We start from the raw sequence: 16,013 nt of genomic DNA on the forward strand, positions 1-16,013 counted from the left end.
CCCCCACTGTCTCTGCTGCAGCGCGTGTGTGACGTCACAGCCCCGCCTCACTCAGGCACTTAAAGCGACACTCACAGTAAACGAATCTGCGATCTCGCAACACAATGCACCTCTAAAGTCTGACAGCAGACTAGCGAGTGAAACTTCGGTGTTGCAGAATCAGAAACCAAAGATTTGCCAGCCTGAGTCAGGCTTTGGGGCTCCAGAGAGAGAATGGTCTAGAGTTTACGAGGAGGAAGAGGAAGAGGAAACAGACCAGCAGGATATGGCTACAAAAGGAAGATCAGAAAAATTTGGAAACTGGTTGACCCAAAAAAAAATGGTTAGTTTCTGCAAAATACTGGTGGTAACCAAAAGATCAGGCAACAATTGTGGAGAGGAATAAATAAACAACTTTTAGACCGAGCCTCTTCAGCATACCTAGACTGTGTACTCCGCTGCTTAGTTGCTGCCTGAGCTGCAGAGTTTCTCCAGCATTTTGTGTGTGAGCGTCTCTGTATGTCCAGCAACTGCAGAATCTCCTGCTTTATATCTGCATTTTACTTTGGCATTAGATACACGTTGATATTGAGTACATTGTTTACGTGAGCCGCTTTCTGCGTTAAAAGAGCTGCAGATTTTTTCTATACACCCGAAAAAGAATGAGATATGGACATTGAACCGGTGCTTCAAGAAATGTTTAATGGCACCGTTATTACCCATAAGGCCCTGCGGTAATAATTTTTGTCAGGCACTGAAGCACTGATGAACTGCGCAGGCGTCAGGCTGATGACGTCACCGAGTATCACGCATGCGTGCAGAACACAGAAGGCTTTGAAAATGTCGGTTGCAGGTAAGAGCGATTCTCTTGTGTTTTTATCTTAAACACCGACTGAGGGACGATTCCTGTGAATTTCTGACACCGTGGCCAGCAATCCCGGGACAGTCCTGCCCTCTTCCCCCTCTCTCAGCCCCACGATCCGTACACGGACCCCGGGGAGCTGCCGGCTGATGAGGGAATGGGAACCGATGGATCTCTCAGACAGAGCTGAGCTCCAGCTATCTAAATGCAAGGATTAGGAACTCGGAGAAAGGGAACAAAACCCAACTGTGGACACTTTCTGGAGGTCCAAGATACGTATGTTCCACGACCGCTGGACTAAGTGTGTAAATGTAGGTGGGGACTATGGTGAAAAATAGATGTGCTAGATTTTCTAAAATTGACTCCTACCTTAGGCCACAAACTTATCTATCACCCCCTTTATATAGGGAAAAGCAGTATAACATTAGATGATCATCACCATGATGAAAGTTTAAATCTTAGCCTTTGTTTTAAATTAGCACTTAGTCTTTCCTGTGATTAGAAAATAGGAATCTTGGCTAAATTACCAGACATAAAGTATGGTGAGGTGCAGTGCTAGCATTGTAGATTAGCAAGGATTCTACTTTGGGTTGGACTTCCAGAGCACACTTACTGGATATCCACAGGACAGTATTGTTGAAGACTAAGACAGTACTTTCAAATAGAATTGGAAAGGAAATTAGAGCTTTTACCACCTGGTCATTTGCCACCTCTTCTTGTGATTCTGCTCCTAAATGTGAAGACATGGAGAAGTGAGTTTAAAATTATGCCTTCGAACTGGTTGTAAGAATGGACCACACCTATTGGTCCTCATTTGCTTTATTCAGAGCCTTGTCAATAGCATGAATAACTGAATAAACATTTCATTAGAATGGGGTGGATTAAACTGAATATATAGGATCTTTAAATTATACCCCTTCCCACTTATTATTTTTGCTGGAAAAAAGATGTTGAAATTCTAAGTAATCCTGACTAAAGTGTAATATGGTTTTAAAAAAAGCTCAAGGTCAAATAAGTGTGAGACATTTGTAGAGCATTTTATAGGAAGGGACATTAAAGACATTCATCACTCATGCTGATTTTTCCTCCCAGCACTGCTGCAAATACACAAACCACCCCACCTCCCTTCAGATCTACTCCGTTCTGTGCCTGATGAACCAGCCAAGATTAGCAGTTCACCATCTGTGGGAAAAATTGAGTCCAAATACCTAATAAGTTTGGGATGTGTATATTCGTCTCCCAATTTATGATGTAGGAGCATTGATATTATGCTGCTTTGTGTGTAAAATATACAATCCTCTTTGTTCAAATCTTTATCAGCTAGTGAACTTACAAGTTTGCTTCAGGGAGTTGAGCAATTTAATTTTAAACAATAGCATGAATTGATAAATGTTACCAATTTTAAATAGCAAAAAGTTTATAGTATTTTTTTTCCTGGGGAAAAAATAAAAGGGGGAAAAAGACTTTGGGTCCGAAGTTTGAATAGTGTTATGATGTGACTGCATTTTTCGAAAGAAAAGAACAAAAATTGTAGTTATCCAAATGCAGAAAGGTTAATCCTACATTAAATGTGAATTGTGATTAAGAGATCCAAGATAACGTGTATTTAATAAAATAATTTAAATCAAATTATTGCTTTAAATCTACATTATACATTCAAGAATGCATTATAGGTAGCTCAACACCTCATGCAGGTCAGTCAGGTATCTCCGCTCCCTTTAAACTTGCACGTTTCTGTTTCCCAGATGCCTTTGAAACTTACTTTGACCTTATTTTCTGAGCTTCTTTTAAACTTGCAGGTTATGTGGAACACATCATTCTATAATGTGATGTCTAAAAACAGTGATTTGGAAGTGAGGTATGATGTATTAATATGAGAACATCTAATAATACAGAAAATCTGCTAGTCCGACACCCAAGACCCAACCATGGCAGGTTCACTAAGTTTTACTGTGGTTAGTCACAGGTTTGGAGGGCTGTCGCCTGAAAGTAATGATCATTAATCACCATCAATGTTACATAGTTCACACTAAAAATAAAAGCACAAGGGTGAAATCGGCCTCTGCAGCAGCTTTTTTTTTAGAGTGCTCAGTGGTTCATTTGAAATCAGGTCCAGAATTCACCTGCACTTCTGATGGGAAATCTGTTGGATGTGTTTCTGACAAACATACACCCAAAAAATGTTATGAGTAAATGCACCAAGTGGATTGAACGCCCGCACTTTTGAACAGTGTGTTTCAGCCTATTCTGTTTCAATCTTTATGAAACGTGAAATAATCTGAAAGGTCTAGAACTTGATAGAGGGCTAAAAGATTATGAGAGGCATAGACAGGGTGGTTAGTCAGTACCTGTTTCCCGGGGCAGCAATAGCAAACACCAGAGGGCATATGTATAAAATTAAGGGAGGGAAGTTTAGGGGAGACATCAGGGGTAAGTTTTTTTTTACACAGAGGGTTGTGAGTGCCTGGAATGACTTGCCAGGGGTAGTGGTGGAGGCTAAAACATTAGGGGTATTTAATAGCCTCTTGGACAGGCACATGGATGAAAGAAAATGGAGGGTTATGGGGTAGTGTGGGTTTAGTTCTTTTTTTTAAGGTTTATATGGGTCGGCACAACATGGAGGGCTGAAGGGCCTGTACTGTGCTGTAGTGTTCTATTCTATGGCTCTAAAATCTTTTACATCACCAGTTGAGAAAATCATCTTTGTTCTACCTCCAATCACAAAGAGGAAATCTGCAGATGCTGGAAATCCAAGCTACACACACAAATTGCTGGAGGAACACAGCATTAGTACTCTTTTCCATAGATGCTGCCTGGCCTGCTGAGTTCCTCCAGCATTTTGTGTGTGTTGCTTGTTCTACCTCCTCTCGGTCTGCACTTTTCTACCGGTGAGAACATGCTTCCACCAATTCTGTCTAGCTACATAATGATATCAAACACCTTTGCCCTGGCCAACAAGTAGCTTTCACATCACAAATGTGCCAGACTCCTGTGAGACACACTACTGCCCTTCCCTTCATATTCAGTGGCATTGCATTCACTGAGTTCACCACCGTCAGTCACCTGGGTGAGACTTCAGGGGAAATATTTATGTACAATACTGTGTGTATTGTGGTGATGCAAGAGTTGCTGGAGAATTTTCAAGTGGGAAGAAGTGGAGTGATATTTGGAAATCTGAAATTTAAAGCATCATTTAGGAAGAAGATCACAAATAGGTGGTTTGCCAAAGCTGTAGCGAGTAAATCCTTCATTAACCTGTTACATAGGTTGTATGAGAGTGCAGATGAACTCAATCAAGCCTAGAGCAGATTAACGTTCTTACTGACAGTGATTTGCTCGCTGTTGAAATGAATACCTCTCTATATAAAATTCAATTTGCTCATGTTGTTGTCACTGGGTAAAAATTGTACAGCACAAGATTTTTGCACACACTGGTCATTACAAGTTAGAGGGGACACTGGTGGGAAGGCGGGGAGACCTCCAGTGTCCCTGATGCCCTCACGTAGAAGGTATATATCAAGCTGCTCTTTAAGGAGTTGGAGCTGGAAATGGATGAATTCCGCATCATCCAAGCGTTGGAGGGTGTGATAGGTATGACGTGCAGAGAGTTGAGTTACACCCAAGGTGCGGGACATAGGAAACTGGGTGAGAGTCAGGAAGGAGAATGAAGTTAAATAGCCATCACAGAGTACTCTTGTTGCCATCCCACACAACAACAGGTGGACACTTTACAAATTGTTGGGGGGGATTACCTGGCAGAGGAAAGTCAAAGGGGGGTGATAGAGGATTCGTTAGTTAGGGGAGCAGAACTAGAAAGGGACTAATATCCTAGTTGCAAGGCTTGCTAGTGCTCCCCTGTGGGGTGGGTGGTTAAACTAAAGTTGCAGGGAGGATTGGAGCCAGAATGACAGAACAGATAGTGAAGAGGGTGAATTGAATTGAATTGACTTTATTACATACATCCTTCATATACATGAGTTGTAGAAATCTTTATGTTATGTCTCTGTCTAAATGTGCAATGTGAAATTTATAATAGTTTATAATAAATAGTATGTACAACAGGACAGTCAGGATAAATAAAAGTACAATTGTATCAGCATGAATTAATCAATCAGAGGGCGTGGTGGAAGAAGCTGTCCCTGGGCCTGTTGGTCCGGGCTTTCAGGCTGTGGTACCGTTTCCCAGATGGTAGCAGCTGGAACAGTTTGTGGTTGGGGTGACTCTCGTCCCCAATGATCCTTTTTACACAGTGGCCCTTTTTACACACCTGTTTTTGTCAATGTCCTGAATAGTGAGAAGTTCACATCTACATATGCGCTGGGCTGTCCGCACCACTCTCCGCAGAGTCCTGCAACTGAGTGAAGTACAGCACCCATACCAGACAGTGATGCAGCCAGTCAGGATGCTCTCAATTGTGCCCCTGTAGAAAGTTGTTAGTATTTGGGGCCCCATCCCAAACTTCCTGAACCGCCTGCGGTGAAAGTGGTGCTGTTGCCTTTTTCACCACACAGCCAGTATGTACAGACCAGGTGAGATCCTCGGTGTTGTGTATGCCAGGGAACTTGAAGCTGTTCACCCTCTCAACCCCAGATCCTGGGTCAGCCTGTCTCCAGTTCTCCTGTAGTCTGCAGCCAGCTCCTTTGTTTTAGTGACATTGAGGGCCAGGTTGTTTTCTTGTTACCAAACAGAAGTTGTTCAGACCTCAGGGCATGAAATTATGATATTGTAGCCATTACTTGGACTTGCTTGCACCCAACAGTCTGAGGGATTTCAAGGAACAAATCTGTAGAGAGATTATGTACTATGCCAAGAAACAAAGGTTGATAAAGTGTTACGAACCCCATAACTGTGTCACTTACCAGCAAAGTTAGAGAGGTCCGTTGAAGTCTGATGGTACTATTTTAACAGTATTTATTGGAAAAAGTACACCAGCATAATATCAATGCAAACATACAGTTACTATACGTCGTCAATACTAGATCTAAAAGTGCGGGTATAATAATAATCAATAAGAAATAAGCTCTTTCGTTGTCTAGGGGATAATGTATTGTCCGATGGAAATATCAAAGGTCATTTAGTTCATGCAGGCTGCAGCCTTTGGTTGGAGTCAAGAGAGGGATTTTTGAAACTTGCCAGCTTTTCCTTTTTATGATGTCGATCCTTCCAGAGTTCCGTTGGTGTTGGTTTCTCCTTTTAGCTAAAGCCGTTCTTCCGTGGTAAGGCCCACCAATTCCTTGGCAAATGGAAAAGGACGCACGCGGGCCCCCCACCGGCTGTCACTATTAAACGCTGTCACGGGATTTCTTAGCGTTTCTCTTGGTGAGTCTAAAGGGGTTGTTCCCCAGACCCTCTTTTATCCTTACTCACGGGGTCTCAGATATCAATCAGGTTGGGATGATGCAATCCCTCAACCAGCCCACTCTGGTCATCCCCTGAGGGCTTCAATGAATAGTACAGTACTCAATACACAATTCCGTCTCCAAGAGACAATGGCCAATATCCGTGGCTTTGTATCGCCGAGGCCAGGACACATTCCAAATGTCTCTCTCTCATTTCCTGGGTCCCCAGACCCGAATTAATAGCGATCTTGCGATTCTCGAAAAGGAGGGGGCTACTTTGTACCCTTCGGCCCCTCAGAGTTGTGGCACGTTCATAACAAAAGTGAGTGATTTTAACTTTCCATTTATTGACTGGACTCCCGTGCTGTAAAAGGACTAGATGGGGTAGAGTTTGTCAAATCTGCCTTGATCAGTATTTAAAATTCCCGATGTAGAAGTGTGCAATAAGCTATTGGGAAGTGATCCAGTGCTAGTGACAGAAATTAGTGTATGGGAACACTTTGTATCTACTGATCATGAGATTCCAAGTAAATACAGAAAAACAGAGGCCTGGACCTCTTTCGAGATTCTAAATTGGAGAAAGGCCAATTTTTATGATATTTGCAAGGATTTGACAAGTGTGGATTGGGACAGGCTGTTTTTTTAGCAAAGGAGTACTTGGTAAGTGGGAGTTCTTCAGAAGTGAAATTTTAAGGGTGTAGAGTCTGTATGTGTCTGACAAAATGAAAGTTGAATGGTAACTAGTGCAAGGAATCTTGGTTTTCAACTGTAAAGGGGATTTCTTCTTTTTCTTTGTTACTGTGTATGTAATCAAAATGGCTTCTTTGTTTTGTTAAAAGTAGGAATGTTTCTTTGTTGCGAGAGAGTGCTGGAAGCTTGTTTGGGTTAAAATTTACTGATAACGAGAATTGTATTCCTTTGTAAACCAATTGGGATTCATGTTGTTTTGCTTCTGAGTCTGTAAGCTATTGTTGGCGGGCTTTTGGGGAGATCGGCGCGAGGGGGTGAGAGAGATAGGACGCGATGCTGTAAACTGGGCGAGGAACGGACCCCAAGCGGGGGGGGGGGGGGAGTCCGAGGCCAGGAGGTACCCCGAGGAGAGGAGATGAAGCTAGATGTGCTTGGTGGACCACTTCGGGTGGTCCTAAGCTGCGGGTCGAGGAGTTCGGAGGGGATCGTATGCCAGAAGACTTCAGTAATTGAGCTCCTACGGTTGTGCAGGAAGTGGTTTGGACTTTGATAAGTTTGGCGCCTTTTTATTTTTTTTCCTTCATATATATTGTATTGTTATTAATAACTTAGTTTTAGTAACCTTTATAAATTGTACTCATTTAATCGCATATGGTGTACTGTCTGTTTATGAGCAAGGCGGGGACATCACACAGCATCCACACCAGCTGATTACCCAGTTTGGCAGGGCCGAAGGCTGCTCCCCCTAGAAGAGAACAAGCTGAGCGAGCCTGAGGCGACCCAGGGGGTTGCACAACAGATATTGAGGCCCTGGATATCTCATTCCTCTAAATGCCACGGACTGTTGGGTGCAACCAAAACTCATTAATGACAACCATTTCATAATTCCACTCCCAAAGTCATCTGACTTTCCTTTAGTTGTCTTCTGTTGGATTCTAAAAGCTTCCTAACGGTCTTTTGCTCTTTTGTTTGCCCTCTCCTCGGCTTTTATGTTGGTTTTGGATTCTCATTTAACCCACAGTTGTGCCCTGCTGCCTTTCCAATGCTGCCACGTCTTTGGGATGTATCGATCACTCAGCTCTCGAATTGCTCCCAGAAACTCCAGCCATTGCTGCTCCGTTGTCACTCCTACCTTTTCCCTTCCAAACAAGTTTGGCCAGCTTCTCTGTCACAGAAACATGGAGAAGTTCAGTGCAGAAACAGGCTATTAGGCCCATCTAGTCAATGCTAAAAACATTTAAGCTGTCTAATGCAACTACCTGCACTGGGATCATCACCCTCCATACCCCTACCATCCAGGTACCAATCAAACTTCTCTTAATGGTGAAATTGAGCTCATATTCACCACTAGTGCTGACATCTCATTCCATACTCTCACGACCATTTCAGCAAAGAGCTTTTCCACATGTTCCCGTTAAATTTTCACCATCCCCACTTACCCATGACCTCTGGTTGTCGTCCCACCCAACCTCAGTGGAAAAAGCTGCTTGCATTTACCCTATCTATACCCTGATAATTTTGTTTACTTCTAACAAATCCTCAAAACAATGTATAATTTCCTTATTTATGTTCAGAGCCTTTTTTAGGTGTATTAGATGATGAGGGGCATTGAGTGTGTGGATAGCCAGAGGATTTTTTCCCAGTGTTAAAATGGCTAACAGGATGGGGCATAGTTTTAAGGTGCTTGGAAATATATGCCGAGGGGATGTCAGGGGTAGGTTTTTTACACAGAGAGTGTTGGATGTGTCGAATGCACTGCCAGCAGCGGTTGTCGAGGCGGATACAACAGGGACTTTTTACACTCTCTTAGATAGTTAGATGGAGCTCAGAAAAATAGAGGGCTATGCGCTAGGGAAACTCCAGGCAGTTTCTAGAGTAAGTTACATAGTCGGCACAGCACTGTGGGCCAAAGGGTCTGTAATGTGTTGTAGATTTCTATGATTCTATGAAATTCAAGGGAAATCTCTAAACCCACGGAGTGGTGACTAGTAGTGAATAGTGGGAAAGTTACTGGAACGTATGTGCAGGAACCGGAAATATAAGTATTTGGATAGATGTGGACTGATTAAGTATAGACAGCATGGCTTTGTGCATGGTAGGTCATGTCTAACCAATCTTATAGAGTCTCTCGAGGAAGTTATCAGGAAAGTGGATGAAGGCAAGGCAGTGGATGTTGTCTACATGGACGTTAGCAAGGCACTTGACAAAGTCTCATATGGGAGCTTGGTCAAGAGGGTTCAGTCACTCAGCATTCAAGATGAGATAGAAAATTGGATGAGACACTGTCTTTGGGAGAAGCCAGAGTGTGGTAGCAGATGGTTGCCTCTCTGACTGGAACCTGTGACTAGTGGTGTGCCACAGGGATCAGTGCTGGATCTGTTGTTGTTTGTCATCTATATCAGTAATCTGGATGATAGTGTGGTTAACTGGAATAGCAGATTCATGACCACCAAGACTGGTAGGTGTAGTGGACAGTGAGGAACACTATCATGGCTTGCAGTGTGACCTGGAGCCCCTGGGAAAAATGGTTTGAGAAATGGAAAATGGAATTTAATGCAGACAAGTGTGAGTTGTTGCACTTTGGTATGACCTACCAAGGGAGGTCTTTCACAGTGACTGGTCGGCCACGGAGGAGTGTTGTAGAAGAAAGGGACCTGGGAATACAAGTCCTTAATTCACTGAAAGTGGTATCACAGTTAGATAGTGATGGAAAAAATGATTTTAGCCCATTGGCTTTCATGAGCCAAATACTGACAATAGATGGATATTATGTTGACTTGTAAAGGAGGCCTAATTTGGAGTATTGTGTGATGCTTTGGTCACCTACCTACAGGAAAGATTTAAAAGAGATTCAGCGATTTTAGAGAAAATTCACAAGGATGTTGCCAAGTTTGGAGGACTTGGGTTATAAGGAAAGATTGAACAGGTCAGGACTTTATTCATTGGAATGTGGAAGATTGAGGTGAGATTTGATTGTGTTAAAGGGGCATAGATAATGTAAATGCAAGCTGGCTTTCTCCACTGAGATGGGGGTGGGACTTCAACCAGCGGCCAGGGGTTAAGGGTGAAAGGTGAAATGTTAAGGGGAACATGAGGGGAAACTTCTTCACACTGATGGTCATCTAGGTTTGGAATGAGCAGCCATCCCGAGTGGTGCATGCGAGCTCGATTTCAACATTTAAGAGGTTCGTGTAGGTACCTGGATGGTAGGGGTATGGCAGTGGGCAGTTTAAATAGTTCAGCACAAGACTAGATGGCCCAAAGGACCTGTTTCTGTGTTGTACTTTTCTACAAGAACCTGAAATATTACAAAAATTCACTCTAACCCCTTTTAACAGCTGTGCAGACCAACCATTCCTCTCAGCAGGAATTTTTTTATATGGTGTTAAAACTGTAGCACTTTCAGTTAATAATACATAAAAGAAAATCCCAGATGCACATCCACAAAGACTATTTGTGTGAGAGTGTTTCAGTTACTGTGGGGCCAGGCACCCATGCTGCTCAGCAGGAACAGGGAATAATACCAATGGAGAGAGTCAAACTGAGCCAAGGCACAGATTGGAGATGACAGAAATGCCCCATTCTTATAGAGACAGGAAGAGCATCAGAGAATTGATGGTCATTCCAGATACCAGCACTCTGCCCAGTCAGGAGATGATTTCTCTGTCCAACTTTCATTGAACCTCACTGTAACAGTGTGATACCAGATCAAACCTTGGCAACTAAAGTAATTTCATCTGAAATGTTGTCCTAAACCCATTGATGAATTTTGTAAATCTTTTCACAGGATAAAAATGAGAAGGAATTTGTCGCCGGGAATCTCAAACATGGCACGCCAGTTTTGCTGTCTCTGTCTGGATATTTAAGAAGTGGAGCAAGAGATTCAATCGACCATCCTTCCTGCTCAGACTGTGGAGAGGGATTCAATTGGTCATTTGACCAAATAGCAAGCCTGTCATTTTACACAGGAGAAAGGCTGTTCACCTGCTCAGACAGTGGGAATGGATTCACTCGGTTATCACAATTGAAGGTACATCAGCAAGTTCACACTGGGCAAGGCCATTCATCTGTTCTGTGTGTGAGAAGGGGTTCAGTCGGTCTTCTCACCTGTGGACACACCAGTCAGTTCACATCACACCGGGCAGAGGCTGGTCATCTGTTGAATTTCTGAGAAAGGATTCACTCAGTCATTTGACCTAATGGCTCACCAGCGAGTTCACACTGGGGAGAACCCATTCACCTGTTCAGTCTGTGGGAAGGGATTCACTCATTTATCCCAACTACAGAGACACCAGCGAGTTCACACTGGGGAGAGGCCGTTCACCTGCTCAGTCTGTGGGAAGGGATTCACTCTGTCATCTACCCTACAGAGACATCAGCGAGTTCACACTGGGGAGAGGCCGTTCACCTGCTCAGTCTGTGGGAAGGGATTCACTCAGTCATCCAACCTACTGGTACATCAGCGAGTTCACACTGGGGAGAAGCCTGTCACCTGCTCAGAATGTGGGAAAGGATTCAGTGACTTATCCAGCCTACTGAGACATCAGCGAGTTCACACTGGGGAGAAGCCGTTCACCTGCTCAGAATGTGGGAAAGAATTCAGTCAGTTATCCAGCCTACTGAGACATCAGCGAGTTCACACTGGGGAAAAGCCGTTCACCTGCTCAGAATGTGGGAAAGGATTTACTAATTCATCCACCCTACAGAGTCATCAGCGAGTTCACACTGGGGAGAAGCCGTTCACCTGTTCAGAATGTGGGAAAGAATTCAGTCAGTTATCCAGCCTACTGACACATCAGCGAGTTCACACTGGGGAGAAGCCGTTCACCTGCTCAGAATGTGGGAAGGGATTCACTCAGTCATCCCACCTACAGACTCATCAGCGAGTTCACACTGGGGAGAAGCCGTTCATCTGCTCAGTCTGTGGGAAAGGATTTACTGATTCATCCACCCTACAGAGTCATCAGCGAGTTCACACTGGGGAGAAGCCGTTCACCTGTTCAGAATGTGGGAAGGGATTTACTCAGTTATCCCAACTACAGTGTCATCTGCGAGTTCACACTGGGGAGAGGCCATTCATCTGCTCAGACTGTGGGAAAGGATTCACTCGGTTATCCCACCTACAGAGACATCAGCGAGTTCACACTGGGAAGAAGCCGTTCATCTGCTCAGAATGTGGGAAGGGATTCACTCAGTCATCCCACCTACAGAGTCATCAGCGAGTTCACACTGGGGAGAAGCCATTCACCTGCTCAGTCTGTGGGAAAGGATTCACTGAGTCATCCCATCTACAGAGTCATCAGCGAGTTCACACTGGGGAGAAGCCGTTCACCTGTTCAGAATGTGGGAAGAGATTTACTCAGTCATCCCAACTACAGAGTCATCAGCAAGTTCACACTGGGGAGAGGCCATTCATCTGCTCAGACTGTGGGAAAGGATTCACTCGGTTATCCCACCTACAGAGACATCAGCGAGTTCACACTGGGGAGAAGCCGTTCATCTGCTCAGAATGTGGGAAGGGATTCACTCAGTCATCCCACCTACAGAGTCATCAGCGAGTTCACACTGGGGAGAAGCCATTCACCTGCTCAGTCTGTGGAAAGGGATTCACTGAGTCATCCCATCTACAGAGTCATCAGCGAGTTCACACTGGGGAGAAGCCGTTCACCTGTTCAGTATGTGGGAAGAGATTTACTCAGTCATCCCAACTACTGAGTCATCAGCGAGTTCACACTGGAGAGAGGCCATTCATCTGCTCAGAATGTGGGAAAAGATTCGCTCGCTCTTCCACACTACTGAGACATCAGCGAGTTCACATTGGAGAGGAGCCATTTACCTGCTGAGAATGCGGGAAAGGATTCACTCAGTCATCCGAACTACTGGCACACCAGTCAGTTGTTATGAATCCCTAGGTTTTGTTTGCTGTGGACTGTCATTTTAAGAGAGAGAGAGAGATTAAGAAGGTGAATCAGTCTGACTTGCAGCTTTTTTTCATCACTCCCAGCTTGTTTAGTTTTAACTGAGGACACAGACACTCAGAGTCAGACGGAGATGAATGAGAAAAAATGGAAGGATCAAAACAAGGGAAATAGGTGCCAAGGGTCACTGTTTGGAATTTTCCTATGCCCACAAGTGTGGGTTAATTATCGATTCAGCGTATATCGAATGTGTGGTTGTCACCTCGTTTAATCGATAGGAGTGGATCTGATTTGGGGTATCCTATGAAGACCACCGATGTGTTTACCCTTGCCTGGGTGTGGTGTGGTAATTCAATTGAAGACGATACCCCTTGTGACAAGTCACTTTGGGTGATAATTCGTATGTGGATTTGGAAGGATGACAGATAAAATCTACAGTGACTGTTCTCTTGTTTTACCACCATGGAACCTGTGGAATTCGACATAATTGCCTTCCCTTGACATTTACCCTGGATTACAAATATCTCTCTCATCACCTGTTCTGTGGTTGAACTGAACTTTCATAATTTACCATCTCAAGACTCCAGACCTTGTTTCCCCCAAGCTCAATAGTTTTGGATTTATATTTACACACATATATACACATAACACTGTTAACTTTTGTTTATCTTGCTTAAGTTACTATACTATAAGTAGATTCTAATAAAGATAGTTTTAACATCAAAAACAGACTCCAGGTGTAGTCTCCATGAGGAAATCTGCAGATGCTGGAAATTCAAACACACACAAAATGCTGGTGGAACACAGCAGGCCAGGCAGCATCTATAAGGAGAAGCACTGTCGATGTTTCAGGCCGAGACCCTTCGTCAGGCAGTCTCAGGCAGTCCTGACAAAGGGTTTCGGCCTGAAACGTCGACAGTGCTTCTCCTTATAGATGCTGCCTGGCCTGCTGTGTTCCACCAGCATTTTGTGTGTGTTGTTCCAGGTGTAGTCTATTGGTGCTGATTCGTTTCTGAAGTTTTACGATTCATAACAAAATTGGGGCCTGCATCCGGGATATGAACAGCTATGGGGGCGTAGTCATTAATTATCGATTTCATTGGGGAAGTCGCTTTTGATTGATTTGTGTGTGGAAAATCAGCAGCGGATGCTGATTATTGTTTGGAAGCGGCAACCTCTGAGGCATTAGAGGATGCCAGACGGATTGAGTTGTTGAGTCTTGCTAGAAGGTTAAAACTTGCTATGTTGAAATTGACAATGAGGAGGGCACAGATGCAGAGGATAACAGCTGAACATTATATACCTGAGGGTGTGTTTAAAGTGGAGGAGTTGGAGGTGTTTCCTGAAAGTAAACCTAGTGAGCTTGAGCTCCAGTTCAAGTGACAAAAATTAAAGATGGAGGCTGCGGAAAGGCAGAGGCAGTTTGAGGCTATAGAGGCAGAAAAACAGAGGAAGGAAGCAGAAAAACAGAGGCTATTTGAGCTGGAAAAGATAAAGTGGTTGCAGCAAAGGGGTCTAGCGTTAGACTCTGGTGATAAGTTTGAGGCCAGTCAGGAAATTAAATTGGTACCTCCATTTGATGAGACGGAGGTTGATAAATACTTCCAGCATTTTGAGAAGGTTGCTTAGAATTTAAAGTGGCCAAAAGAGGGTTGGTTCTCTTACAAAGTGTAATTAAGGGGGGGGGGGGGGTGGCTTAGCAAGCCTATTCTGTTTTGTCAGTTGATTAAGCAGCTGATTATGTCATAGTGAAACAGGCTGTGCTCAAAGCTTACGAGTTGGTCCCAGAATCATACAGGCAAAAGTTTAGAAATTTGAGGAAATCTGTGAACCAGACATATGTAATTTGCTTATGAGAAGTCTGTGTGTTTTGATCGCTGGTGCACATATATGATGATGATAAATATATGATGATTTTAATAGCTTGAAAGAGTTAGTTTTAATTGAAGATTTCAAAAGGTGTGCTCCTGACCACATAAAGACGTATTCAGATGAAAAGGATGCTGCCACTTTGCAGGAGTCTGCTAGATTAGCAGATGAGTTTGCTTTAACTTGCAAGGTTAAGTTTACCCAGAATAAGAGCTTCCAAAAGAGTGCCAGGGATCACCAGGGTAAACCAGAAATTACATCTGGGACTAGTGACAAGAGTAAGGATGAAGGGAAGCAGTTAAAGGAGAAATTTTCTGGTCATACTTGTTACTATTGTAAGAAAGCTGTTCATATGATGGCTAATTGTTCTGTCCTGAATAAGAAAAAGGAAAAGGGGGCAGTCCCAAATGCCTGTGTTCAGTATGTTGAAGCACCTATCAACCCACAGGGTTCTGAACATTCTGTTTCAGGCTCAGTTAAGGTCTGAGAGGTCTGACCGAGTTAAGAAGGGATTCGATCATTTTATGTCAGATGGGTTTGTATTAGTAAAGGAAGGGTCAACCCCGGTGCCAGTGAAAATTCTTTGAGTTACTGGGGCTTCTCAGTCACTTATATTAGACAGCGTTCTAAAGTTTGGTGATGAGACTAACACTGGTGAGGTAAATCTTATTAAAGGCATTGGGGGTGGCATGGTTTCTGTGCTGTTGTACAAGGTAACTTTACTGTCAGGGTTGGTTTGGGGACCTGTTAAAATCGGATTATACTCCAGTTTATCATTGGAAGATGTTAGTTTGCTGTTAGGGAATGACCTAAAGTTGTTCCTGCAGTGCTGTTGACAACTAAGACAACCACTGATGACCCACAGATGGATTTTAACATTTATCCTTCCTGTGCAGTAACTCGAAGTATGGCTAAAAAGTATGCCGACTCAGACAGTTCTGTGCAGCATGATTCTGATACCCATGATAGCCAAAATCGGGATTCAGGTTATGATGACTTGTCAGGGAATTTCTGCCTTCATTGTTTCAACAGGATTCAGGTCGTAAGTCTGATGAGAAAGACTTATCCCTGTGTAGGAAGGAGTTTATAGCAGGACAGAACCGAGACCCTGAGATTCAAGCTTTAAAAGAAACAGCTCTCTCAGATGATGAGATTAAGAAAGTGCCAGTAGGGTATTATCTCAAGGATGGAGTGATAATGAGGAAGTGGAGGCCACCTGCTATACCAGTGAGTGGGGAATGGGAAATTGTTCACCAAGTTGTAGTTCCTAAAGTTATATGGCTGTAATTTTAACTTTGGCCTGCAGTATGCCATTAGGTCGACATTTTGGAGTGAATAAAACTGTAAACAGGATTA

The 16,013-nt window shown here is 43.6% G+C and overlaps 1 protein-coding gene across 1 annotated transcript; it reads left to right on the forward strand.

The window, feature by feature from the left end:
• The first annotated feature begins 783 nt into the window (after positions 1-783).
• LOC140723063 (uncharacterized) lies at positions 784-13,515 on the forward strand. Its single transcript, XM_073037686.1, has 2 exons — positions 784-832; positions 10,658-13,515. The coding sequence occupies exon 2, from the start codon at positions 11,070-11,072 to the stop codon at positions 12,711-12,713; it is 1,644 nt and encodes a 547-aa protein (XP_072893787.1). The 5' UTR covers positions 784-832; positions 10,658-11,069; the 3' UTR covers positions 12,714-13,515.
• Positions 13,516-16,013: the final 2,498 nt, after the last annotated feature.

This window comes from Hemitrygon akajei, unplaced genomic scaffold, assembly GCF_048418815.1.
Source record: "Hemitrygon akajei unplaced genomic scaffold, sHemAka1.3 Scf000099, whole genome shotgun sequence".
Taxonomy (NCBI): Eukaryota; Metazoa; Chordata; class Chondrichthyes; order Myliobatiformes; family Dasyatidae; genus Hemitrygon; species Hemitrygon akajei.

Bases quoted from the DNA above. Each gene is read 5' to 3' on its own strand.
- LOC140723063 (XM_073037686.1), top strand. From the start codon at position 11,070: ATGGCTCACCAGCGAGTTCACACTGGGGAGAACCCATTCACCTGTTCA.